Source organism: Phodopus roborovskii, unplaced genomic scaffold (genome assembly GCF_943737965.1).
Source record: "Phodopus roborovskii unplaced genomic scaffold, PHOROB, whole genome shotgun sequence".
Lineage (NCBI taxonomy): Eukaryota > Metazoa > Chordata > Mammalia > Rodentia > Cricetidae > Phodopus > Phodopus roborovskii.
The window spans coordinates 2,360,277-2,386,956 of NW_026126423.1; the positions used below are offsets into that span (position 1 = coordinate 2,360,277).

A 26,680-nucleotide genomic window follows, 5' to 3' on the forward strand; every position below is an offset into this window, starting at 1 on the left:
CAGTCATAGCAGGCAAAGGAGTTGCAGATCTGGTATTTCCCCAGTAAGATAAGACCATGTGGAAATACATAGATTAGTAGTTGTGGGTTAATAATTAAGACAGAGCTAGCCAGTAAGACACATTAGTCAACGGCCAACAGCTTTATAACTAATATAGCATCCATGTGCTTCTTTGGGGCTGAGAAGGGCAGCAGGACCTGCCAAGCTATAGATATTCATCTTACACCCTTGTGGTGGTTTGAATGAGAATAGTCCCCATAGGCTCATGTTTTTGAAGGCTTAGTCCCTAGTTGGTGAAAATGTTTGGGAAAGATTGTGAGGTATGGCCTTGTTGGAGGAGGTATGTCACCAGGGGTGAGCTTTGAGATTTCAAAAGTCCACACCAGGTCCAGTTTCTCTCCCTTGTGTCTATGATGGGAGATATATGTTTCTCTTATTGGTTAATGAATAAAGCACTGTTGGCCAATAGGGAAGCAAGATAGGTAGAAGTGGGAGAGGTGGAGGATTCTGGGAAATGTAGGTTGGAGTCTCAATGTAATTTCGGGAAGGGAGGACATGTGAGTCTGTCATTCTTGGTAAGATAAGACCATGTAGAAGTACATATATTAGTAATTATGGGTCAATAATTTAGACAGAACTAGCCAATAAGAAATGCTAGTAACTAGCCAACAGTTTCATAATTAATACAGTGTCTCTGTGTGTTATTTGGAGCTGACGCAGCTGTGGGGCCAGGCTGGCGGGAAAGTGCTCATAACACCTCTAATTTTCAGATAATTTATGAGTTCACTGGTACTGCTCCAGTGCTGTGACAGCCTGCATGCTGTCCCCAACCACGATGCTCATGGACTAACCTTTGAAACAGTAAACAAGTCCCATTAAATGCTTTCTTTTATAAATTGCATTGTCATGTCTTTTCCCGGCAATAGAAAAGTAACTGAGACAACACCCCAGGCTGAGTACATATCATTTTAATATTAGTGAAACAAAATGGAAAGCACACATAGAGCACCATGTTGACAATGTTCTAAGGAAGGAGGCGCAGCTAAGTAACCACCATTTGAGCAGGAGAGCAGAGTCAGCCATCTTTCTCAGAAGTGCTGTTTATTTAAATGAACACTTGACCAATGACCAGCTACTCGGACTTGAGGACATTTTCTTGAAAGTGAATGAAGTATGCACTGACAGTATCTAAAGTCAATAATAAAATTCAGGAAAAATAAAAACAAGGCTTAAGAAAACTTGTGCCTACCACACGGAACTTGAGAGCACCCAGGACTTAACCGACATCTCAGATGATGTCAGTGGAAACACTAGGAATGTGAGTGTGGTACCACAGCTGGAAATGTGTCAACATCAGGAAGATCTATAACCCTCAAGAAAGCAGTATTTTTCAAATAGCCCATGCACGTATTCAGTGGCACACATGGAAGACTCCAGTGTAAACCAAGGGCAGGCTTCTAAAGAGTGCACTGAAGTGCCTTGAATTCACAGGCCAACTAACTTTAAGAAACTAACTCTTGTTGGTTTCCCTTTTTAACTACCTGCCTTCTAAATTTTTAATTATATGTGTGGAATGTGTCTACAGGCAGCGGGGTATCTGGAAATGAGTACAAGTGCCCAAAGAGGCCAGATGAGATCATCAGATCCCCTGGAGCCAAACCAGGGTCTCATCTCCCATCCTCAGAAACCAGCATGCATGAAACCTTAGTGTAATGTGAAGACCATCTACAATAATCTGAAAAGACTATCAACATCCTCCCTCCCTTTCCAGAAGAATATGAATGATATACGATACATACTATCTTTGTGAGGTCACATGTTCCAAAACAACACTGCAAACTGGTTGTCTGCACATGCAATGAGAACCTCATTCTCCTTATTAAAACACTCAAGAGATTTGCAAGCATGAAAAGCAAGGTTATTATTCGCCCCCAATTTTTTATTTCCTAATTATATATTTTTTTCACAAATGGAGTCAACGTACTAACATATCATGGACTTCTGATGGTGATTTCAAATGAATAAGCCAATATTTAATTCTAAGTTTCAATATTTAGCATGCTAAGTATGAGTGCCTATGGCCCACAGAAAGATAAGCATAGCATAATATTTAATATTTTTGTGAATATAGTTTTGCGTCAAAAATAAATTTGGGAATCAGTAAATGTGGGAGAAAGAAATTGCATCTTACTACCTACGAATGTTACAAATAGCATTAACTATAAAACACAGATCCTTTTGATGTTTTTCCTGGGAAAAAGCATCGCTTCCCATCCCCCAACCCCTTTAGCGAAGGCAGTTTCAAAATACCCAAGAGCCTCTGGGGGAAGCCAGCTACCAGCCACCTTGCTTCCTGCACTCAGACATCTTAGAGGCCAGTGCACCCAGGATGAGTATCCTCTTGTGCCCTTGTTTACCTCAACAGGTAGCATAAAAGCCTTCTACAATAGCTTTTCTATTTCCCAGAACACAATGGCCTCAGAAAGTGGCTCTTGAAAAAGATCCCTGAGCAATACACATTTGCATCCAGAGTGAACAAATCATCTGCTGATGGGACAAAAAAAAAAAAAAAAAAAAAAAAAAAAAATAACCCAACAAAGTAAAATATTAAATTACCTTAAAAAACAAAAACCAAACAGTTTGAATTTTAAAATGATTTTTTAAAGATCTGTTTTATATATTTGTATTTCTAGGGTGTGGGAGGGCATTGTGTGAGTGCCAGCAAAGGCCAGAAGAAGGTGTCTGATCACCCCGAACTGGAATTGCAGGGGCTTGTGAATGGCCTGGTTTGGGAGCTGAGAATCAAACCCAGGCCCTCTGGAAGAGCAGCAGGCCCTCTTCAACTACTCAGCATCTCTCCGAGCACCAATTTTCAAATCTGTAGCATTCAAATGTTTCTATCTATCCTTGATGGTTCTATGTACTCATCCCCTTGATCAAGTTTTTGGCTGCTTCATCAAGGTTTCAACTCATAAAAGTTGTTTTGAATTTACTTTGTCTTTAGAGGTGAGGTCTCATAAAGTCCCAGAGCAGTCTTGACCTCACTGTGTAGCCCAGGCTGGGCTTGGTCTCTTCTTGACCCTCCTGCCTCAGCTTTCAAAGTGCTGGGATTACAGGAATGTCCCATCATGCCATCTACAGTTTCATTTTTATAAGAGAAGAGCTAGCTTCAAGAGTTCAGAAGAGCTCAATGCATTCTTCCAGACAGAGCTCTGGATCCTGTAACCAAAGGCCAGATGAGGTTGCAGCTGATAAGTAAATACCACACTCCTCAAATTCCTCTCTGTTGCTGGTCAGACAGATGGTGATTCACAAGCTCAGAGCCACGTCTTGGCTGCGCGTAATCAGATACTTATAAAGCTATCCATAATTTTCCTTCTTAACAACAACACTGTTTGTTTCTAAACTTTGGCAAACCTTTCACTGTCTAAACTCATTTCAGATCAACTACTATGCACGTTAGAAATCAAAGACCATGTTATTTGCACTGAAAACAATCACTCATACAAAAGTGAGAAAAAACCTACTGCTCTCCGCAAATGGCTCCAGCCTGTAAAAATGACAGGTGTCTGCGCTCCACTGCACCCTTGCTAATGACAGGAGGCCTCTCTTCACAGCACAAACAGAAGTTACCAGGATGGCATTTTCACAGCTCAGATAGATCTGATCACTTTTTTTTTTCTTTTTTTTTTTTTTTTTGGCCAGATGTGCATCTTGTGTATCTGCCTCCAAACAGCCATTTTGAACACTTCCCTTTTCTATGGGACAAAGCTGGGCTTGGTTGTAATACTAAAATGGCATAAACCATGGCAAAAATGAAATACAGATACAATATTTTCTTACTGGCCTTGGTTTGAATAATTATACCATTTAGGTTTGTTTGCTGTGAAGCAAAGTTACTTACAGGGCTATCTACAGCTATCTACAGGAGCATGGACAACTTGCCAGTGGACATACACTGAAGAAATGTCTCCCCACCTCCAAAATCATCCCCTGTAGGTCCTCTGGAAGGAGTGAGGCTTTGTGAACCCTCCTCCCCAGCTATTTTCTTTAAGGGAGCTAAAAATTAGAGTGTGATTAAAGAAGGACTATTAGGCTCATATTAGAAAGATATCACTGTTTTTATAAAGCACGTTAGTTTGTTGTAGTAATAAATAATATTGGAAAGACTGAGGTTTAATGTCTAAAATTCTACTGACAACTTTCTCTAAATTAGTCATATTTGTTATTAGTATTAATTTTAGGTTTTCAAGACAGTGTTCCTGTGTATAGGTTTGGGGTCCAAGAACTAGCTCTATAGACCAAGCTGGCTTTGAAGTCACAGAGCCTGCCGCTACCTCCTCACTGCTGGGAATATTGGTTATTTATTTTTATGTTCCTGTGATCAAAATACCTGACAGAAACTGAAAGGCAGTGATTCTCAACCTGTGGATGTCGACCTCTTGGGGAATTGAATGACCCTTTCACAGGGTTTCATATCAGATATCCTGCATATCAGATGTTTACATTGTGATTATAATAGTAGCAAAATTACAGTTATGAAACAGCAACGAAAATAATTTTATGTTTGGGGGTCACAGCATGAAGAACCAACTGTATTAAAGGGTTGCTGTTCTGGTGGAAGGTCCGCCCCAGCCCCTGGCATCTGGAATGTTCTGGTGGAAGTTCTACCTCAATTCCCCTCCCCTGTCTCTGTCTCTCCAAACCTTGCTTCATCCCAGAAAGCCTGCCAAACAGGGCTTCTTCCCCAGGGCTGCTCAAGACCAATCCCACGGGATATTTAAACTGCCCCCTAGAAAACAAATGCATGGCTTTTGGTCTCTCTTCCCAGTCTTCCACCTGCGGGGAGGGGAGGTGTCCTCTGGGAGCGGTTTTTCTAATTCAGTTTGATTTGATCTGATTTGCATTGCTGTGTGGGTGGAGAGGCAGAAACTTCTCAGTTGAAGAATTGGGAAGGTTGAGAACCCCTGACTGAGAAGGGATGTATTAGTTGCTTTTCTGCTGCTGTGGTCAAGCACTATGCCAAGGCAACTTACAGGAGAGTCTATTTGTGTTCACAGTCCTAGAGAGAAGAATCCATAATGGAGCACGCACCGGGGCGGAGCAGAGGCAGGAAGGGAGCATGGGGGGCGGAGCAGAAGGACGGGGCGGAGCAGAGGCACGGGGTCAGAGCATGGAGGCGGAGCATGGAGGCGGAGCATGGAGGCGGAGCATGGAGGCACAGGGGCGGAGCATGGAGGCGGAGCGGAGGCAAAGGGGCGGAGCATGGAGGCGGAGCAGCGGCAAGGGGGCAGAAGCAGGAAGCTGAGAGTTCATATCTTTCACTGCAAACACAAAGTAGAGAGAGAACTGAAAAATGGCATGAGTCTGCAAATGCTCAAAACCTGCCTCCAGTGACACACCTCCTCCGACAAGGCCACACCTCCTAGGCCTCTCAAGTGACACCACCGGAAGTGTCCACATGCCTGAGAGTATGGGGGACTTTGACCATTCAAACCAGCACTGGAGGGGGCTTTAATGTGGGTTTCTCACTCAGGCCCTCGCCTGGCGGTAGTGGCATGCACACCTTTAATCTCAGCACTTGGGAGGCAGAAGCAGGTGGATCTGAGTTGGAGGCCAGCACGGTGTACAAAGTGAAAAACTCTGCCTCAACAAACAAACAAAAATCAAACCCAGGTCCTCATGCAAGTACTTTACCAACTGAGCCTGGTCCGTTCACTTATAACTATATTTAAATGCGACAACTGGAGACGCATATTATGTTCAAAGCAAGCAGATGAACTTGCTTTAAAAAGAACTATATGGGGCTGGAGAGATGGCTCCGCAGTTAAGAGCACTTGTTTTTTTTTTTTTTCCCGAGATTTTTAATGCTGGGATTAAAGGCATGCGCCACCACCGCCCGGCTTTTTTTTTTTTTTTTTAAGATTTATTTATTTACTTATTGTGCATACAGTGTTCTGTCTGCATGTACTATGCGGGTCAAAGTCCTCCATAGTGTCAGGCATGTGGACACTTCGGGTGGTTTTACTTGAAAGGCTTAGGAGGTGTGGCCAGAAGAGGGCACCAGATATCACTACAGATGGCTGTGGTTGCTGGGAATTGGACTCAGGACCTCCGGAAGTGCCTACTCTTAACCTCTGAGCCATCTCTCCAGCTCACTTGATGCTCTTGTAGAGAACCCAAGTTCTCTACATGGTGGCTCATAACCATCCATAACTCCAGTCCCAAAGGATCTGAAGCACTCTTTTGACCTTCTCCAGCGCATACATAAATGCAAGTCAAACACTCACAAATAAATGAATACATCTAATTTTAAAACTACATGAAAAGGGGTATACGTGAGACCAGGGATGCCATGTAACAGAAGTTCTCCAAAGAAACATCCATGTATTTCATAATATTTACTAAGGATCAATAATAAGAATGTGCCATATCCAATTCTCCATACATGTTATCAGAATTCAAGAGTGACTACCCACCTGTGAGAAACTTAGGCCAACAACAGATGTGGGAGAAACTGTTTATCACTGGCATTTTCTAGAACTCCCCAAATCTAGTAATAATTAAGTGGGGGCAATCTGCACCCACTTACTGCATGTGCATGTGCTTGGGTGCAGCTCTCATGGCTCCCCAAGGAAGTCACTGTCCGTGGCCATTTTGTAAATCTAAGCTTTTGACAGAGAGAAGGATGAAGAGAGGTGGATTGGCTTAAACATTATGTCCCCAAAATTCAGGTCTACCCCAAACCACAAGACGTGACCTTATTTGGAAATAATGCTTTGAAGATATCAATCATTGAGCTCACACCAAACTCCAGCCCAATGGATACTATTTGTTTAAGAGGGAAGGCATGGTGACTCATGCCTGAGACCCCAGCATGTGGGAGGCAGAGCCAGGGAGAAAAGATGTTTCAAACCAGCCTGGGCAACTTAGTAAGAAAGGGGGGGGGGGGAGGTGAAGAGGGGGAGGAGTCAGGAGCTGTAGTCCTGCATCTGCCAAGCAAGGAAAGGGGAGAGTTGCTGGCAGTGAGGGGAAGAGGCCACAAGGGCCTTCCACAAGGCTGTAGGAGAGCCTGGCTCTGGGTGGACTTGGTTTGCACTGGCTGGGTCTGCTGCTCCGAGAGAAAGCATTCTCACTGATTGGAGCAACCCGCTTTGTTTGGATTTGCTCTGACAACGCTGGGGAAATTAACACAGACGGAAAACACTACACAGCCTCAGAGAACTCTCTGTATGGAAACACACTTTGATTATTCTGAATTTCACACTGTCTGGCTTGGAGCTAGTAAGGCCTTCAGAGAGTTTTGGGTAATAATCAGAAAAGACAAAAGCAAGAATTCCATGGGTGTCATGTTCTCTTTCTGCCCTAGGAAACTACACAGATGGAAATGGGGATTTAAAAATCAAAGAAAGGAGTGAAGTGTATTTTAAATTTAAAAACTGAGGAAATCCCCATTGCATTTCTAATTGGAAGAGCTATTGGCAATCTTCTCCATCTGGCTTGGGGGGTTATGAGGTACAAGTTTTAATTGACTGCTTACATCGTTTTATCACCTTCTGACAATAATTTAAGTGAACAAACTTGACAATAGAGATGATATAAATAGCCTTCTGCTGCTTTCAGCAGCATCAGTTTCCTTGCATAGAGAGTGCCAAGAGACAAGTGATGCTGAAGGGAAACGGCAGCTAAGTACTCCATCTAAAAAAAAGCAAACTATGATTATCATCCAAACCTATTTACTGTGTCAGTGAGGCGGCTTAGCAGATAAAGGCTCCTACTGCCCACACCTGATGACCAAGTTTGGCTTCCCAGGCCCCACGTGGTGGAAGAAGACCACCTCCACGGCACTGACCAGCAGGTATGAGCTGAAGTGACCTGTCCCTTCTCTCCGGAGGTCGCAACGATGCAGAAGTAACTAGCACACAGTATACACCAACCATCGTGGAAACTCTAGTTCCTAACATATTAACACATCCACTGATTTACTCAGATGCCAACGTGTGGACAATCTCTTGCTCCACAGCTGGCCACCATCATGATTGGTGAAGTCAGATACCTGGGGGTTAGCAATCAGCATAGCCAGTGTCTTGACTACAGTCATTGCTAGAATCCCTGCAGTTTTGTTTACATTCGGGTCAAGAATCTTTCTATCATGAGCTCCTTTGCAAGGGCTGAACCCTCTCTCTGGCTTCGCATCCCTCTACTCAAACTCTCTACCTCTGACCATTCCTTCTTAGATTTCTCTACAGACTGTTCTCTTTCACCATCCTTATTCTTCAGGGTTTGGTCCTCTTTGTGTATTTTCTGAGGTGTCATCCTCTGCCACAGCTACAATTACCTGTGTTCTGCAGATGTACACATCCAAATCCCTAATTCAGTCAAATTCTTATTTAGTTTTGTTCCTATGTGGCCTCAAACTGATCCCTTACCTTACTCTCCCAAGTGCTAGGATTAAAGGCATGTACCACCATGCCTGGCTTGCCTCTGTTTCTCTGGAGTACTCATCAGCTCTTATTATTAGTGCTTTAAACGAAGTCACCTCCCAACCAAATTCTTAGCCTTCTTAGGGTCTCAGAAAAAAATGAACTCAATGCATTATCCCAGTTTTATCAGGAGGATAACAGCCAAAGCACAATAGGACCCCAAGAGGTAACTGAATGAATAAACACTGACAATCATGGTCTCCACAGAAGCCACAGAAAGTGACAGTGCATTCCTCACCCATGCAGGGATGCAGGGAAGGGGCAGCACATCTTCATTCCCTTCAATGCCCAGAGGCTGACTCTTCATGCAGAGCGAACGATGGTCCAACCAATATGAGTCCAAATGAAAAGGACTGATGTACTACGATACACGTTCTACTTCTTTTCTCTGTGGTAAGCTTGAATGACTCGTCATTCTTCGCATTTTATAAAGACAACACACAAGACATCAATATGTGGGAGAACACACATCCTTGGCCAGGAGAATGAGAAAAGAAGTCCAAGAATCGTCCTCAAGCATGTTATGCATGTGTGCACACACTCACATTCATATTCTTTCAGAAACATGTTGTACACTTAAAAGACAAATTCAAATGAACTGCATAAGGGTCTATGCCATTTGGGCCCAAGGAGAGGTGATGCCCATTGTGACTGACGGCACCACCACGCACCCATCACCTGTGGACACCAAAGGTCAATGCCAGGCGAAGGAAACTCTAGGAAAGGATTATTATCCCTGCTATTTACATACTGTGGCTGTGATAGGCGAGACCCATTTTGACACAAGGAAATAGCATTTAAAGAGGTGAGTAAACCCATATAGCTAGTAAGTAAGAAAAGTGCAGCTCTTTGCAGTCCTAAGTACTATATCCCAAAGTGGGAAGGAGGGAAAAGTTAGAAAGCATCAGTAGAAGCGTGTGACTTTATAAAATGATGGCAAATGGCTAAAGAAATAAGTATAAGTTAGTTTTGTTGTTGTGGCTCTGCAGACTAGAAGTAAGAAGAAAACAGGCTAGGCCGGATCCCTGCTTATCATGCAACCTTCTAACAGTACTTACACTTTAAAATTACACATACATGCTACTTAGATATGATGCAAGAACACAATGGAGAAGAGCACAATGGCATACCGGGAGAGATTTTGCTGGGGCTCAAACCCCAGCATCATGGAAGAGAGCAAACAAGAGAAGAGTGTGAAACAGGAGGCTATGGCCAAAATAGAATTCTGATCCATTCAGGAGTATAAACCCACAGCAACACGACCAGAAACTTTGAATGCTATTATTTTGGATGGTAGAATTGTAAATTTTGCGCGTTGCTTCTTTTCTTTCAAATCTTGGTACTGCCGTTAATCAAGAAATAACCTCCTTTTCACAAAATGGTGTATGTACTTACCTTGGCTGATTTCTCAATACTTAGGCCTCCATCCAGCACGAAGTGAATTGTCATGTTGTATCCAGTCTGGTTTCCATGTCCACGAGGCCACCAGGGCTCCACTGCAATCTCCTTTTAAGAAAAAAGTCATTCTAAACAATGGGGCGTATTCTTAGAAAAACAGTACTACTTAGCAGGTTATATGAATTTCTAAATAGTGGAACACAAACTGTGTCCTAAACCAGCATAAATGTCCATGCCTACTCTCTGCCAAAGCTCAACCACAGAATAAGTATTTTAAAATTTTACGTTTGATTATCTTGAGTCAGGATCTCCTGTAGCCCAAGTTGGCTTCAAACTCTCTGTGTAGCAGCCATGGCCATGAACTTCTGGTCTTCCTGCCTCCACCTCCAGAGTCCTAGGATTACAGTTTATGTGTTGCTGAGGATCGAACTCGGGGCTTCATGCATACTTGGGAAGGACTCCACCAACTGAGCTATGTTCCCAGCCCCTCCACTTAGAATAGCTAAAAAACCAACATGCTGGGAGCATAGCACAGAATTCATCGTGGTGTTCCCTGCTCTACCTCTCCAAATTGTGTTTATTCTATGGTCTCAACACTTAGAACTGGAGGAAGTTGATTCTTCTACACCTAGGACTGGAGCTCTTGTGGAGTCTTGCTTTCTTCCAAGTTGTTACTCTGCTCTGTCTTTGCCTAGTCACAATCATCAACCAGATTAATAGGGAAAAAAAAATGAAAGCTAAAACCTACCCCATCTAAACATGAACAAACCTTGAGACCAGGTTTAGAGTTTTACTGGTGGGATAAATACCAATGTTCAAAGCAAATTAAAATGAATGGAAAAGGCTGAGCGTCGGCGACTCGGAGCTGCGGGATTGGTCCGAGATGGCAGAGGTGGAGGAAACACTCAAGAGACTTCAGAGCCAGAAGGGAGTGCAAGGGATCATCGTGGTGAACACAGAAGGCATTCCCATCAAGAGCACCATGGACAACCCCACTACTACACAATAAGCCAACCTCATGCACAACTTCATCTTGAAGGCACGGAGCACTGTGCGTGAAATTGACCCCCAGAATGACCTAACCTTCCTTCGAATTCGCTCCAAGAAAAATGAAATTATGATTGCACCAAATAAAGACTATTTCCTGATTGTGATTCAGAATCCAACTGAATAAGCCACTATCTCCGCTTCCTGTGTCATTCCTTAATTTAAGGTCCCCCAAGAGTAATAGTGTTAATCATGTCAGTGGGCACATGGTAGTTGCCTGAGAGTCTATGTAGACCATGCCATTGATCAAGGGTTACTCTGTCCACCCCAACAAGAAGTGTCTGTGGCAATCCAGTCAGTTCCTAAGAAAGCTTGGTTCTTATTTTCAGGCTTTGGAGTAGGAGCTTATGATAAGCCCACACCCAGCTTCCTTCTGATCTTGTCACCCTTGGAAAGCCTGTTTTTTCTTTAACTAAAAATAACTTCAAAATCAAAAAAAAAAAAAAAAAAAAAATGAATGGAAAAGAACCATCACACTGAAACTGGAAATGTAGAATCTAATATGGGCTAGGATATTGCAAATGACAAAGAAAAAAATTAAAGATATAACTGACTTCTTAGAAGAAAAAATGGCAAATTAATCACATGTTATTTCCCATTATATTAATCTCACATATGAGAAATCACTTATTAGTTAATATACAGAATATACAAGAAGTTAAAAAATAAAGGCAAAAATGTTATGTGTGGTGATATAGACCTGTACACCCGGAATATCATCACTTTAGAGAACCAGAGGCCAGAGGATTACTCAAAGTTGGAGAGCAGCCTGAGCTACATATTGGGTTTTAGGCCAGCCTAAGCTGACGCAAGACCCTATGTCAAACAAACAAAAGAAGCCAGCCTGGGCTGCTGAGTGAGTTCCACTTTGTGTCACAGTGTGCAAAAAAACCTCTAGAGCTGGGTTGTGGTGGCACACACCTTTAATCCCAGCACTTGGGAGGCAGAGGCAGGTGGATCTCTGTGAGTTCCAGGCCAGCCTGTTCTACAAACCAGTTCCAGGACAGCTAAGACTATTACACAGAGAAACCCTGTCTTGAAAAACAAACAAAAATCCTAAATAAATGGAACCCATAAAAAGATGGAAGAGTAGTAAGAAAACGATTAGAAAACATAAGAAGGTAGATGCCCACTCCCACAATCCCACTTCTCTTTCTGAACAGCAAGTCCGTTCATCCAGCATTTCCCCGGAAGTGACACCACTCACCTTGCTAATTTTCACAAGGAGTTTAACAGTCCTTTGCCTCTGTTGAAGTTCGATGTTGTACGTCTGCTGTGTTTGCAGTTTAGGGATGGCTACAATCGCCTGACCACCAACTGGCTTTGAGCTGACCACATCAAAAGAGGCCTCGATCTCAACAGTCCACTCCTGAGAAGTGTTATCTACAGCAAAAGAAGAGAAGAAAGAACGCAGCCTAAGCGTCATCTCAGCGCACCGCAGAACTTGATGAACAGGCTACAGGAGCAGTGGCTGTGCATGAGTCCTCCCACAGAGGAAGCTAAGAGGAACTGTTCTTTTAATCTGCAGAGTGGAATCCTTTGTCCTAAACAACTGGAAACGTGCATTTTATACAGACTTGTGGCAGCTCAGGGAAAAAAATCAAGCAACTGGAGTTAATAAAATCGTAAATAAGCAGTAACTGTTAGGATGTTAGCAAGATAGTGTATCATCCAGCTGGTTGTCATCCATTTGTTGAGATATTAGCAGGATAGTGTGTGGTCCTGTCTAGTCGCCATATAATTGTTAAGATAGTAACAGGATAGCATATGACCCTGCTGGTTGTCATATAATTGTTAAGACATTAGCAGGATAATATACGATCCTGGTAGTCACCATATAATTGTTAGGGTGTTAGTAGGATAGCGTATGATCCTGTCTAGTTGTCACATGCAGTGGGACCTAGGTCTAGAATATAGCTTCCTAACGCATCTCTTCAGGAATTCATCCACAAGTCACCAGCTCCTAAATAAACCTCTGATCCTCACATCTCTAATATGCAAGATACTTTTGAAAGTAGCACTGGGAGACAAGAACAGAAGAAAAGGGTAGCGGGTACCCCAGAACCCTGTACAGTACTGTCCCTCCCAGCCCTACTAAGTCGGGCGTCCTCTCCTCATTCTCATACCCTAGGACAGACAAGAAATGAACTCCTATGGGAACAGTGGGTAAGCAAGGTTGGCCTACGGTGGCTGCAAGGCTCTCCTTGGCCTATAGCCTCCATCCTCGCTGTGTCCCTGCAAAAGGAATTACAGTTGTTTTTGGTTCTGTGACCTCAACCAAGATTGTGGTTCTAAACAATGACTCATTTCAGGGTTTTCCCAGGGCCAACTCATGCACTCATACAGGTTCATAAAAAGAAGGAGGAAAGAAAATAAGAAGGGGAAGAGAGGAAGGAAAGAAGAAAAGAAGGGAGGGAGGGAGGAAGAAAGGAGGGAGGGCAGGAGGGAGGAAGAAGGAAGGGAGAAAGGAAGGAAGGACCAACCTTGTGTCTGGCCTGGATAGGAATCCAAAATAATACCAAGCAGGCATACTGTAAGAGCTAGTTAGTAATAAGCCTGAGCTATTGGCTGAGTATTTACAGTGTGGTTATTTGGGACAGGGCAGTCAGGATAGGAAAAGTCCATTTACAGACATACCCCCCATTTAAAGAGTTTAAAAGTCATTAAGGCTTCCCTAGAACGCATGCAACACATTTGACTGGAAAATCTCTAAAGAAATCTGAGGGTATGACTGAGTAAGTGCTTGCCTAGTACATATGAAGTCCTGGATGTCATCTCCAGTACAGAGGGTAAAGAACCCTCCATTGGTGAATTTCTTCACCCTCTGGGATTTGCCTCATGAGTGCTGGGATTAAAGGCAGTGATGGCCCATGCCTTTAATCCCAGCATTTAGGAGACACAGGCAGTTGGATCTCTGTAAGCTTGAAGCCAGCCTGGTCTACAGAAGCGACTTCCAAGACAGCCAGGGCTATACAGAGAAACCCTATCTCAAAACATACAAACAAAAAAACCCACAACAACAACTAAAAAGAAATTCTCCAAAGAATTCCAGCTTTTGTATTACAATAGAGTCGCCTGCTTTATTTGGATGTGGCTGACAAAAATTAAAAAAGGAAAGAGGGATAAGATGTTGGCTCAGCAGATAAAGGCATCTGCCACACAGCCTGATGATCTGAGTTTTATCCCCAGGCTCCACATGGGAAGGAAAAAGCCAATTCCTGCCACCAGTCCCTCTGACCCACACACGCACGGAAGCACCCGAGTATGCACACAAACATTACATGAATGCATCAGATGTGATTGTAAAAAAGAAAATACTTTATTCAGCTGCCTAGAAGAAAACAGTGTAAAAGAGGGAGGTGTGTGGCGGTTCATACATGTAATCCCAGCATCTGTGCGGTCCAGGCAGGATCCCTGGAGTCCCAGGTCATCTGCTACAGTGAGTAAAAGAGCCTTCTCAGCTACATGACCACTGTGTCCAAAAAATACAAACATAAAAGAACAGGGAGAGAGAGATTGGGGGGGGGGGGCTGCTTGAGGTCATTAAGCCTGGTACTATGTTCTTGGTGGATGAGCTTTCAAACCATATCCCATGTGGCTGAAGAGATGACTCAGTGGCGAAGAGTGCTTGCTGCTCTTCCGGAGGACCAGAATTATTTTCCCAGCACCCACGCCAGGCTGTAACTAACTGTAACCCAGGCCTCCAGGAGATCCTACACCTGGCTTCCTGAATTCACATGCTAACACCCACACACAAAGACATAAAATAAATACTTAGAAAAAAAATCCTACCCCTAATAAAGTCTCAGGCATCAATGTCTTCATCTAAGACAAGGTGTCTGGCTTCCAGAGAAACCGAGTTTTCCCACAACGCTCACAAAGGTGGAAATGAGCTGTCTGGTTTGAGAGCAGAAGGGAAGGAGCAGGGACATTAGACACAGAAGGTCTCCTAGCCGTTTCTGACAGGTTTCAGAGACCCTCCTTATCTGTAGTCTTCCCTCATAGCAGCCAAAGCCAGCAGACAGGGAGAGGACCTGGGCTTCCTGACCCAATGCTCTCACAGCTTCCCACCACCCTGTTAGGGAGGTGCCTAGGCGCGCGAATTTGTACACGAATGACGACAAACAACAGAAGAACTTTCCATCCTTCATAGTGTAAGTCCAAATATCAGATGCATTCAGTGTGAAACTGTTGAGAGGTAAGCCCACCAGCAACCACCACACGGACACTCTTAAAGATGAATATTAAGTCTTTACTGCCAGTCGGTGTCTGTACAGAGAACTTGACCAAACAGTGCAGCCCTGAGGCTTACAGCCCTTCGTCTTTTATACGCAAAAAACACACCCAGGTTGTCACATTTCAGTTAGCAAGAAGCAGAGAAGCCAAAAGCAAGGTCAGTACATATAGGGACTTTGCTGGAACCACGGACTAGGTCTTTGGTGGGTTAGGTCTTTGTTTCCATTTTGGCAGGTGCTGGGACCTATGTGCTGCTCCTTAAGGTCAGAATTGTTACTCTAACATGGTGTCAGCTGTGCTAAGGTCAGGCAGACTATGAAAAGACAAAGCATTTGGGATGAAGGAGAACACTCCTGAGGGCTTGAGGGATGACTTGGCAGTTCAGAGCACGGCCTGCACTCCCAGGGGACCCGGGTTTGTTTCCTGCCATCCACTTAGTAACTAACAACCCCCCTGGAACTCCAGTTCCAGGGCATCCAGCACCCTCTTCTGAACTCCTCAGGCACATGGCACACATGTGGTACACATACATAACATGCTAGCCCAGCACACATGTAAAATAAAAAATAAACTGCTTTTTAAGATGTTACCCTGAAAATAGGAGGGCCTTGGGAGGAAGAACACTGGAACCCACGGAGAATATGTTTGCCCCTCCACTGTGATGACACGGTGCTATAAAAACACCCCAAAGCACCATCTTTGTACCCAAGCTACCTGAGAAGGGCGGGGCAGCAGTCATGTGAGCATCATGGGAAAACAAGTGAAAGACTTCCTGAATAACCTCCGCCTGAAACTCCGGACAGGTCTATACCCCAGAGCCAAGTGCTCCTCTGACAGGGTACCTGGAGAAACTGAATGCTTCCAAAGGTCACAATTAAGGATGCCAAGCAGGCTAGTGAGATGGCTCGGTGGCTAAGAGTACTACTGACTGTTCTTCCAGGGGGCTGAGTTTGGGTTCCAGCACTATATCAGGTGACTCATAATTCCTACAATTCCAGCTCTGAGACGGGCACATCTCTGAGTCGTTGGAGGCCAGCCTGGTCTACCTGGTGAGTGAATATCAGATGTCACCGTGGTGATGACTCAGTAGGCAGACTGCTTGCCACCCAGGTGTGAGAGACCTGAGTTCCAAAGCCCTGGACTGTGGGAAAGCTGGGTGTTCTAACACACATCCGTAACCTCCCGTGACACTGGAGATGAGAAGAGGCCCCTCATGGGGTCTCTTCATGGCTAGGGGTCCTGACACACACAACAGACAAGAGAGCATCTGGAACAGAATGGAAGGCGATGAGACACACCGGGCTCTCTTCTGACCTCCAAGTCTGGGCTCCAGGGAGAGAGGGAGGGAGGCGGGGCAGTATCCAGGACTTAAGGGCAAACCAGGAAACAGACGCTGGGAGGGCCCGGCTGGTCTGCAACCCGTGACCACTGCTTGTGTTCAGAGGAGGCTGTTTTATCTCACAGGCTGCTGCTGCCTTGATTGACTTTCTCCCGCGGAGTCCCTCACTGCCACCCTCCCGCGCTCTGCCCTCCTGAGCCTTTATTAGGAAATGAGAGGCTAGAGGGGTTGGGTGACGCCACCCTGCAATCTCCGGATCACGGAATGTGTAAACGCCCACCAACACCGCTCCGCAGTCACCACAGTGCGGAATGTGGAAACAGGCACGACATTACACCACAGATGCAAGCAGCTGTTTTTCAGGAAGCTGCCCCCTGAACGGGCCAGGAAGCAGGCTCGTGGCTGATTAACCCAGCCCTGCCCCCTGCTTCACCAACCAGCAGATATCCTTGCCTATTTAGAGGAAATCTAAACTGAAAGCAGAACCCCAAGGGCAAAATCCACCCAAAATGAGGACCAGCAGTGAGAATGTGCCCTACCGGAGTGATCAGGCAGCTAGCAAGAAGAGAGACTCACCGCACAGCAGACTGCTCATGCCGCCTAATGTGGATGAAGCTATTTTAAAGGACGATGGCATCTTAGGGGGAAAGTAATTCAGAAATGAACAAGAGAGACTGGTCCGTTTTCACCATGTTTTTACATTATATTTTCCACATGAAGCTGCAATAAAAAGCAGCTGTACACTTCATCATAGGGTCCATCACAGGCTCACCGGTCTAGCTGAGGACAGCCCGTTCCTCCACCTCACAGACAGGTCATCTAAAATGAAGGGGGGAGGGGCTGAAGCAGCATCTGCACGTGTGCAGGACACCAGTGGAGTACCTGCGGGGTGGTGGGCGTGTCTTCAACACAAGCCAGAGACCAGCAGCCCTGCTCAGCTCAGTAAGTGCAAAAGCAGGCTGCAGAGATGCCCTGGTGGGTAAGCGCACTTGCTGTGTAAACATGAGGAACCCGAGTTCGGGACCTGTAATCCCAGTGCTGGGGGTGGGGCAGGGTGGAGGCAGGAGGATGGCTGGAGCTTGCTGGCTACTGAATAGCTCCAGTTTTGTGGAGAGACCATATCTCAAGGAAAATAGTGGGGACTGACAGACATCTCAATGGTGAGGCCGGGCCCGGGCTAGAGTGAGCTCAAGCAAACCAGCCAGCCTTCCCTTCGTTTCCTGTTGATTCTGTTTCACCCCCCCCAAAAAAATTATTCTGACAGATATGTACAGACAGACTTGGCTTATACTGTAAACTTCACGACAAACCATTTGTATCTATTTCACACTAGATACTACTGTATCTACTTATAAATTGGATATGCTGCATTATTTTAAGAAGTCCTTGGAAAATATACCCATATTCCAAATTAGAAACACAATTTTTGGAATGAGGAGAAGACTAAGAAAAAAATGAAGCACTCACAATTCTTGGCTTACCATATATTGGCAGAAACGTGAGGTGATTCAGGTGACTAATGTTATAGGCTTCAATTCTGACATCTTTCCAGATTCCTTGAGAGGGAAAGGAAGGCCCCCAGTCCCAGCTAAAGGAGCACTGCTCCTGTGATTTCAAGAGAAGAAAAAGAGGTACGTTCTGGTTACTTGGAAAATTGAACATTATGAAAACTCTTTCCAAGGGGCGTAGTCAATAAGGGTTGAATATAAGACACACGTTTATGAAAGTGTCATGCTAAATGAAAAAGTTAGAATAAAAGGGTTGGTCTGTCTTTAGACTATTATACCCACATTCATATAGCAGTTTACTAATGATGCCATAGCAAAACACACAGGCTGGGTGGGGAGGACATCTCTGCTTCTCTCTCTTTCCACCGCTCCCATCTCCTTCTGCTGTCCAAATCTCCTTCCTCTAAACACCTTGTTTAGCTTGACAAGGATGACTCCAAATACAGTTACACTCTGAAACACCTAAGTAGAGGGGGTGTTCAAACTTCAACATTTAGTAAGTTTGGAGCACACAGTTCATCCCCTAACTGTGTGTGTGTGTGTGTGTGTGTGTGTGTGTGTGTGTGTGTGAGAGAGAGAGAGAGAGAGAGAGAGAGAGAGAGAGAGAGAGAGAGTCTTCTGTCTGGTGCTCTCGTACCCCCGTGTGCTAGATAAAGAGAACCATATGAATAGACTAAAGCAGAGGTGACGTCATTTCCAAAATTAGATTATAGACCGGCCCTTCTGTTTTGGACCTGGTCCCATGCTCTCTTGGGGCCAAGAGAGAAGCCAGCTGCTGTGTCCAGGAGCGGCACTGTGGGGGGCCTGCACAAGAGATCTGGGAACAGGATCTGCAGCCTCTTGACAGCCATGGAGAGCTCAGGATTCTTGTCTGTCGCAGACAGGCACAAGGTGATGGCTTGATTAAAAGCCTCTGAGCTTAGGTGCCCAGCCAAGCTGTATTTAGGCTCCTAACCGACAGCACAAGTGTAGTTTAGGCTGAGAAATGCTGGTTTAGTTTGCGATGGATTATTATTATTTGCTACACTGATTATTACTATAATGGCCAAAATATCAACCTAAGTGCCACAGTAAATTCATCAAGAACATAAAATCTAGTTATATATTATTTTGCATTCATCCTTCAAAAGCCTGTTATCCTGGAGCAACATTATTTCGTTTTGCTTTCCTCTTTTCAAGTGTCAATTTGGAGCCCAGGAGTGCACTAACCCTGTGCCCCTCCTAGATGGGCCTGAACGTGCTGGGACTACAAGCAGTGGCCACCACCCCAAGCAAACTCTTCCCTCTTCTCTGCCTCCCTCCCCCCTCCCCCACACACACACAAGCTCTGCCACAAGGCGTCCTCTCTGAAGCTCTCCAAAACTGCTGGGCCTAACCACTGTATTCAATAGGACAATTCGAAGAATGAGCAGCCTATTTGAAAGATAAAGATGTAATTAACACGTTTAAGAAAACAAAGCGAAACAAAACTAGCCCTAGCCCCTAACTCATTAAGTATGAACTCAGCAGTCCTTGTTTGGGAATACCAGGCACAAAAAACAATCACTTCAGACTTCAGACTCTGACCTGGGTGGTTACCTGTCAGAGAGATACAATCTTATCTGCCCGGCTACCTGACTGAGAGGCAGGGCACCAAAAAATTCCAATTTTGACATTACAAAGGTTCAGATTCAAATAGCACGAGATGATTCGGTAAAGATAACTTCTCGAGGGAGTGGGGGAGGGGTGGAGGATAAAGGAATCCAAGTGATAAGAAAGCAGAAGGGGAAGAGACCACCTGGGGGCCGAGGGGAAGCTGCCAGGAACAGGCCTGGTAAACCAGGGGAGTAGTGGGGGAAGGGAGCGACTGAGAACAAAGTAGAAAGCCGCTCCTGCACGGATTACTTTGTGTGCTGATTTAAAACTCTGACTTTTAAAAACATGGAAATAAATAAAAATATATAATCCTGACAAGCAGAAATTTTTCTTTTACTTCTTAAGAGTAAAAAAAAAATTCTCAAAATAATAAAATCTATGACACTCTGAGCTCAGCTTTGAAAAATAAGGCCTAAAAAAAGCTAGCTGCCTGAGCTCGGGGGATGAAGGTGGATCTGCTCTTGTGGAAGTTTCATTTCCTTCACTCTGTGTTTATGTCAGAGAAAGATGAAGGTGTTTCTACTACAGGAAAAAACTAAGTGTGGCTCCATCAAAGAAGCTTCTCTTTGTAACAGAGACCATTCCAGAAAACTACAATTAGTAAAATACAGAGAACAACTGATCATAGGGTTCCCAGTCACATGAATACAGCTCCTGCCCCAGGCTCAGGGGCCGCTGAAGAAGAGAGGGAAGAAAGATTTAAGGGTCCAGATCTCCAAGTCTACTGGGGCCTTGTACCCTAGAAACCTCGACAATGCCAATATGGCTGCCTCAACAAAACCTGAACAATGAAAGGGACAGAAGATGCAGAGGGGAAATTTTCAGTGTCCCACCCCTCAACGAAGAACAACATTGGTTGAACAATACCAAGTGGTGAACCCTGAAATCATGTACATACAAGCAACTTTAAAGACTCAGCACGTGGTGTTTATAGACTTATGCATTTATTTATACACACATACAATAATGATCAAGGAAAAAGAAGCCATGGATTTTAGGGGAAGAAGCAGGAAACATGGTAGAGGTTGGAGGGAGAGAACACAGGAGGAGGAGATGATGTAATTATATTTTAATTAAAATAAACAAGAATTAAGGAAAAAGAACAAGTATTAAGAATTAAGACCAACTAGAGTTGCTTCCTGGCATCTACATCTGTCTAAAATCACCACTGAAGTATATCAGACTTTCACACTTGAAATGAAAACCATCTTGAGGATGTTTATGGAACATCTGCAAATACATAGATAGCCTCACACCTTCTGCTGGCCTTTGGAGGTGTGCTGGCTAATTTTATGTCAACTTAACACAAACTAGAGTCATCTGAGAGGAGGGAACCTCAATTGAGAAAATGCCTCAATAAGGTCAGGCAGGAGGATCTTGGTGAGCTCAAAACCAGCCTGTTCTACATATTGAGTTCTAGGCTAGACAAGGTTCCATAGTAAGACACTGTCTCAAAAACAATAAAACCTATACATACTAATATAATGCAATAATCACACATTAGTATAAATCCAAGTCCTGCAGAACAGACCAAACCTCAAAAAAGAAAAAACAAACAAACAAACAAACAAACAAACAAAACAAAAACCATTTCATTCTATTTTGTAAGATCTTAGCAGTAAAATACAAGAACATCTCAGAAAATATTTCTTTTGAACAGGTTGCTAGTCACAAGAATCAGTAACTAATACATTTCACATATGATAATAAGTTTGATAAAACAAATGTTAAAAATAATTTATAGAGATGGGAATATAGCTCAGTTAGTAGAGTTAGTCATATGCACACAGGGTTTCCTCCTCAGCACCACTAGACCCAGACATAGTATACACCTGTAAACTCAGCACTCAGCAGAATTTACAGCAGAGATCAGAAGTTGGAAGTCAACCTTGGCTTCATACCAAGTTTGAAACCTGCCAGGTTAGATGAGTCCCTGCCTGAAATAATAATATAATAATTTATAGAGTTTTATTATCAGCCAGCCATGGTGGTTCATGCCAGTAGTCCCAAGACTCAGGAGGCTGAAGCATAAAAATTGCCTCTTTTAGCAACATAGTAAATTCTAAGTCAACCTAGAATACAATATCAAATTCTGTTATCCACTCTGTGTGTGTATATGAGTGTGTGCGTGTGTATGTGTGTGAACCTAAATGCTGAAACATGCTTCAGGAAGAAAATCCTAGAAGAATGAAGATTCACCCCCAAAATTCACAAAATCTTATTTGTTTGTTTGTTTGTTTGCAAATCTTCAACTGTGACTGAGGGATTAGGAGATTGAGAATTTTGGAGATGCCCCTGGAAGGACTCAAGTAAGTGGTCACCTACCAGCAGAGCCCATGCACTTGCAAGAGCATTACCTTTCGGATAAAGTTGACGTGGCATTCACCCTTCTGCTCCTTGGGGGGGCAGGCTGGGGGCACCGGGTAGCGAGTGTGAGCTTTGTTCTGAAGCTCGGCATATTGCACTGCTGACTGGAACCGCAGCTTTAAGGAGTTAGCATCCCTGACCAAGTCGGTGATGTCAAAGCTCTGAAGTAAAGAGAAGAAACACTCAAACCCACGTGGAAGAACTGGTCCTGCGTGTGAAAGTGTAGATAAAGGCAGATGACATGAAAGGGCACATGATAAGCCAATCTAGAACTATCGCATTCACAGCAAGCAATCTTCTGAAATAGAATTTAGTGCCCACCTTTAGTTATAGCTCTACTCCAAGCACAGGCTTCTAGGATTCTGCTATTTTTACTGACAGAATCATGGTCCCAGAGAACTATGCAGAGCAGAAAGTATCTTTAGCCCGGAAATGTTTGCTCTGGCTTATGCCCATGGCCTTGAGCAGCCAAGGATTCCTAGACACTTAATGACAACCTGACTCTCTGGAATGCGTAGTGTGTGTTTCTAACTCATAAGTTATTTTTGTTTTCCATAGCACACCCTTGAAACAGAAGGAAAATAAGGATACAATTTCAGAAAAGGAAAAAAAAAAAAAAGCTCCTTTTCTATGGTCATTTCCCATGAAACGCTGGACCAACAAGCCACAGAAAAGTGAATAGTAAAGTTGAAGCTGTAATTTACTTCCTCGAGGTCAGTAGAAACACCATGGGATTTGCATTGCCTCATCATCCTAAAACAGATCACCCGAGAAGCTCAGTAATTTACCCAGTGTTTCAAAGGCCTTGTACTTGACCCATGGCCAACTATGTAACTATGGCACAAAGGTACACTCATTCCCTTTAATCTGGAATCATCATTACTTACATAGCCTGTGAACATGTTGTCTGTCTTCCCAATAGTGACATTATTGAACTGGATTTCTGCAACTGTGTCAACTCCATCAAAAATCAACTTGACTTTCTGCCATTCTCTAAGAAACATCAAAAGGTTTTAAAAGCACCATGTATGAAACACTAGTTTATTTAAGTCTCTTTGTAATCAGTTAAGAACTAACAAAGTAAATATTTTAGACGGAAATATACACCTTCAACTGGTGGCTTCCAACAAATTTCAGGAGTGTGGGTTGCATATATTTGTAACTTCTTGAGATATCCAACTCAATTTTCCCCATGATGTATCAATCAAACCATTGTAATAAAATCAAGAAAAATTATAATTTTCAAATGAGTTGATTCTCCCAACTACTTCAGACTTCATTCAGACTTCAGAGTCTTTTTTTTTTTTTTTTTTTTTTTTTTTCAAGATAGTGTTTCTCTGTGTAACAGCCCTAGCTGTCCTGGAACTAGCCCTGTAGATGAGACTGGTGTCAAACTCATAGAAATCTGCCTGCCTCTTCCTCCTGAGTGCTGGGATTAACGTACACCACCACCCAGATACTTCAGAGTTCTTAGGTAACACAAAAATGTCAAAGACATTGCATTTGCTGACTCGATCCAAGAGAACATGCTAACCAACACCTTGTATCTATGTGTGAGAATTTTGTGTTCATTACTCTGCATGGCCTTACAAGGCACAACCTTGGAATTTGAAGAGTATGTAGTCTGGATGGCATTCAAGCCTAATACATGGGAATCAAACAGAAACTTCTCCATCTATTGGACAAGCGCTATCAGAGGCTGATTGTGTAAGGAAGACTTCAAGAAGAAAAAAGAATTCAATTGGGGGTGGTGGCGCATGCCTGTAATCCCAGCACTTGGGAGGCAAAGGCAGGTGAATCTCTGTGAGTTTAAGGCCAGCATGGTCCACAGAGTGAGTTCCAGGACAGCCAGGATTACACAGAGAAAATCTGTCTTGAAACAGAACAAAAGAAAGGAAGGAAGGAAGAAAGGGAGAAAGGGAGGGAGGAAGAAACAAAGAAAATAAGAACTCAGAGGAGTTAAACAGAATGTGGCATATCCAAGCACTGAAATAGTATTCAGCAATAAAAAGGAATTAGAAAATGATAAATGCTACAACACTGATGAAGCCATTATTACATCAGGCAAATAAATAAATAAATAAATAAATAAGTCCCTCTTCTCTGAAGTGATAGATCGGATGAGCCTGCAGAGGGGGAAAGTGATGGGAGATGTCATTCTGTAAATATGTTTCTCTTATTGCTTAATGAATAAAGCACTGTTGGCCAATAGGAAAGCAAGAGAGGTGGGACTAGGAGACGAGGAGGAAAGAGGAGGAGTCAGCATGGAGAGACGAGAGAAAACAGAACCGCCGGCCCTCTCTCTCCAGTAAGATAAGACCACGTGGAGATAAATAGAAATGGGTTAATACTTAAGACAGAGCTAGCCAATAAGAAACAAGTAACTGGCCAACAGCATTATATCAAATACAGAGTCTCAGTGTGTTATTTGGGGCTGGCGCGGCAGCGGGACAAGACCAGCTGTGGGAGGAAAAACCTTACTCCTTACAGGAAAGTGAGTTAGTTATTGGCTATCTAGGCTGCGATAGGGACAGTGGATGGGAATGGAAAATGACAACTATTGGGTAATGGACTGTGGTTGTCTTAATCAGGGTTTCTATTGCTGTGCTAAAACAGCATGACCAAAGGTAACTTGAGGGGGAAAGGGTTGGTCTCGCTTACAGCGCATGACCAAAGGTAACTTGAGGGGGAAAGGGTTGGTCTCGCTTACAGCGCTCAGGACTCGCTCCATCACTGAGGGCCAGCATGGCAGGAACAGAAGCAGAGGCCATGGAGGGTTGCTGCTCACTGGCTTGCTCCCCATGGCCTGCTCAGCCTGCTTTCTTATACAACTCATGTCACCTGTTCAAGGGGTCACTACCCACAGTGTGCGGAGTCCTCCCACATTAACTGTTAATTAAGAAAGTGCTCCCATGGGTTTGCCTTTGGGACAGTCTTATGGAGGGATTTTCCCAATTGTGGTTCCTGCTGAGGTAACTCTAGCTTGTGTCCAGTAGGAAAAAAAGGACAGTGGTGATGGCTGCAGAACTCTGAATACACTAAACACCACTGAATTGTACATTAAGTAAATTTTATGCTATACAGATCAGAGATCAATAAAACCTTTCATAAAGATAAGTGGAAATGCCTAGGTTGACCACATTGCAAAGTCCTAAGATTATCAACTACTTTAAAGGAAGGGCTTTTTATTTAGATACATCACTTGGCCTGGGAAGCTGAGAAGGAGAGACTGGAGAAATCATGGGCCCATAGCAGGGCCAGAGGCAACACAGGCCGTCTCACGGCCACTGGCAATTTTCACAGAAGCACACAGAAGTATTGATGAAGCAAAGGAACAGGCTTTCTACTCCTGAGGAAAAGCATTCGGAGAAGAAAATGTATCGTTTCCTCAAATGACCAGAGACTGAATGGAAGACTCCAGATTGTTCAGCTTCTGGGCAAAGTGGGAAACTGGAAAATAGGAGAGGCTACACCAAGAGAAATGTCAGGACAGACCTAAGTGATGGAGAAAAGATTGAGGAGGCGAGACCCCATCCCTAGGCACAAGCTTGGAAGAGGTGCCGCACTGTGACAACTGTGACACAAGAAGAGGAGCAACGAGACCATCAGGACGTAAAGCCAGTTTCAGTGTAAAGCCAGTGTCACTAGGGGAAGTCAGCTGCGCATCTGGAGAAATGGGCATCTCAGGGAGCCCAGAGTGACCTGGAACTAACTATGTAATAGGAGACAGGATTCTTGTGAGAAATGTTTCAAGTGTTATCTGGAAATAAAAGCATGGGACGCACAATAGTTCCATGATATTGGTCATAATATTCTGGCTTGTTTTTCAGCTCTGAGCATTGAAGCTAGGGCTTATGCACACTAGAAAAGCTCTCCAACACAGTCTGTGGCTTTAGATTTTAAAGAGATAATAAGTAATAGTTAGAAATGCCATATACAAAATAATTTCTAAAGATTAGTAATAATGGTGCTTTATATACTTGCTTACATTCTACTTCACCTAGAATATTTTCTTAAAATAACAAAACATTAGTGAAAACAATAGTTGCATTTTTCTTCATGGCCCCCTGACGTAGTTAGTCTAAGATCAAGGTTGTAGTATCAATGGTTGTTTAGCACTAAAAAAAAAACGATTTATCTCTGATCTTACTAATAGTACTATAGAGCTAGAGACATAATGCAATGCACGAGGCTCTGGGTTCAGAGCCAACTACCATCCCTACACACACAGACACACACACAAATACACACCACATACACTCACACACACGCACACACACACACCACATACACACACATACCACATACACACACACACACAAACCACATACATTCACACACACACACACACACACACACACACACACACACACACACACAGGAACACCTCATAATAATAATGCCAATCAATACATTCTCCTAGTTTCTGGAGAGGTAGAGAGGAGGGGAAGGTATGTAAAGTTCTGACAAGATTTAGGGATCTCCAGTATACCCACTGGAGAAATTATTCCCTAAGACACACTGATGATCAATGACACCATACTAACGTAGAAAACAAAACATAATTGCACAGTTACTTCAATGACATAAAGATTTAATCTGATTTAACTCTGAGATACAAACTAAGCAGACAAACATAAAAAACCCTCAGGCAATAATATAATATG

The 26,680-nt window shown here is 43.7% G+C and overlaps 1 protein-coding gene and 1 pseudogene across 1 annotated transcript in view; one reads left to right on the top strand and one right to left on the bottom strand.

Moving 5' to 3' along the window:
- Manba (mannosidase beta) overlaps positions 1 to 26,680 on the bottom strand; it is a 75,959-nt gene that overhangs the window by 32,135 nt on the left and 17,144 nt on the right. Inside the window, exons 3-7 of the mRNA XM_051185447.1 lie at positions 22,901 to 23,006; positions 22,004 to 22,174; positions 17,985 to 18,108; positions 12,136 to 12,311; positions 9,879 to 9,989 (exon numbers count right to left, since the gene is read on the bottom strand). Coding sequence (XP_051041404.1) covers positions 9,879 to 9,989; positions 12,136 to 12,311; positions 17,985 to 18,108; positions 22,004 to 22,174; positions 22,901 to 23,006 — 688 coding nt within the window. The remainder of the gene's footprint in view (positions 1 to 9,878; positions 9,990 to 12,135; positions 12,312 to 17,984; positions 18,109 to 22,003; positions 22,175 to 22,900; positions 23,007 to 26,680) is intronic.
- On the top strand, positions 10,730 to 11,066 carry LOC127222976 (dynein light chain roadblock-type 1-like; annotated as a pseudogene).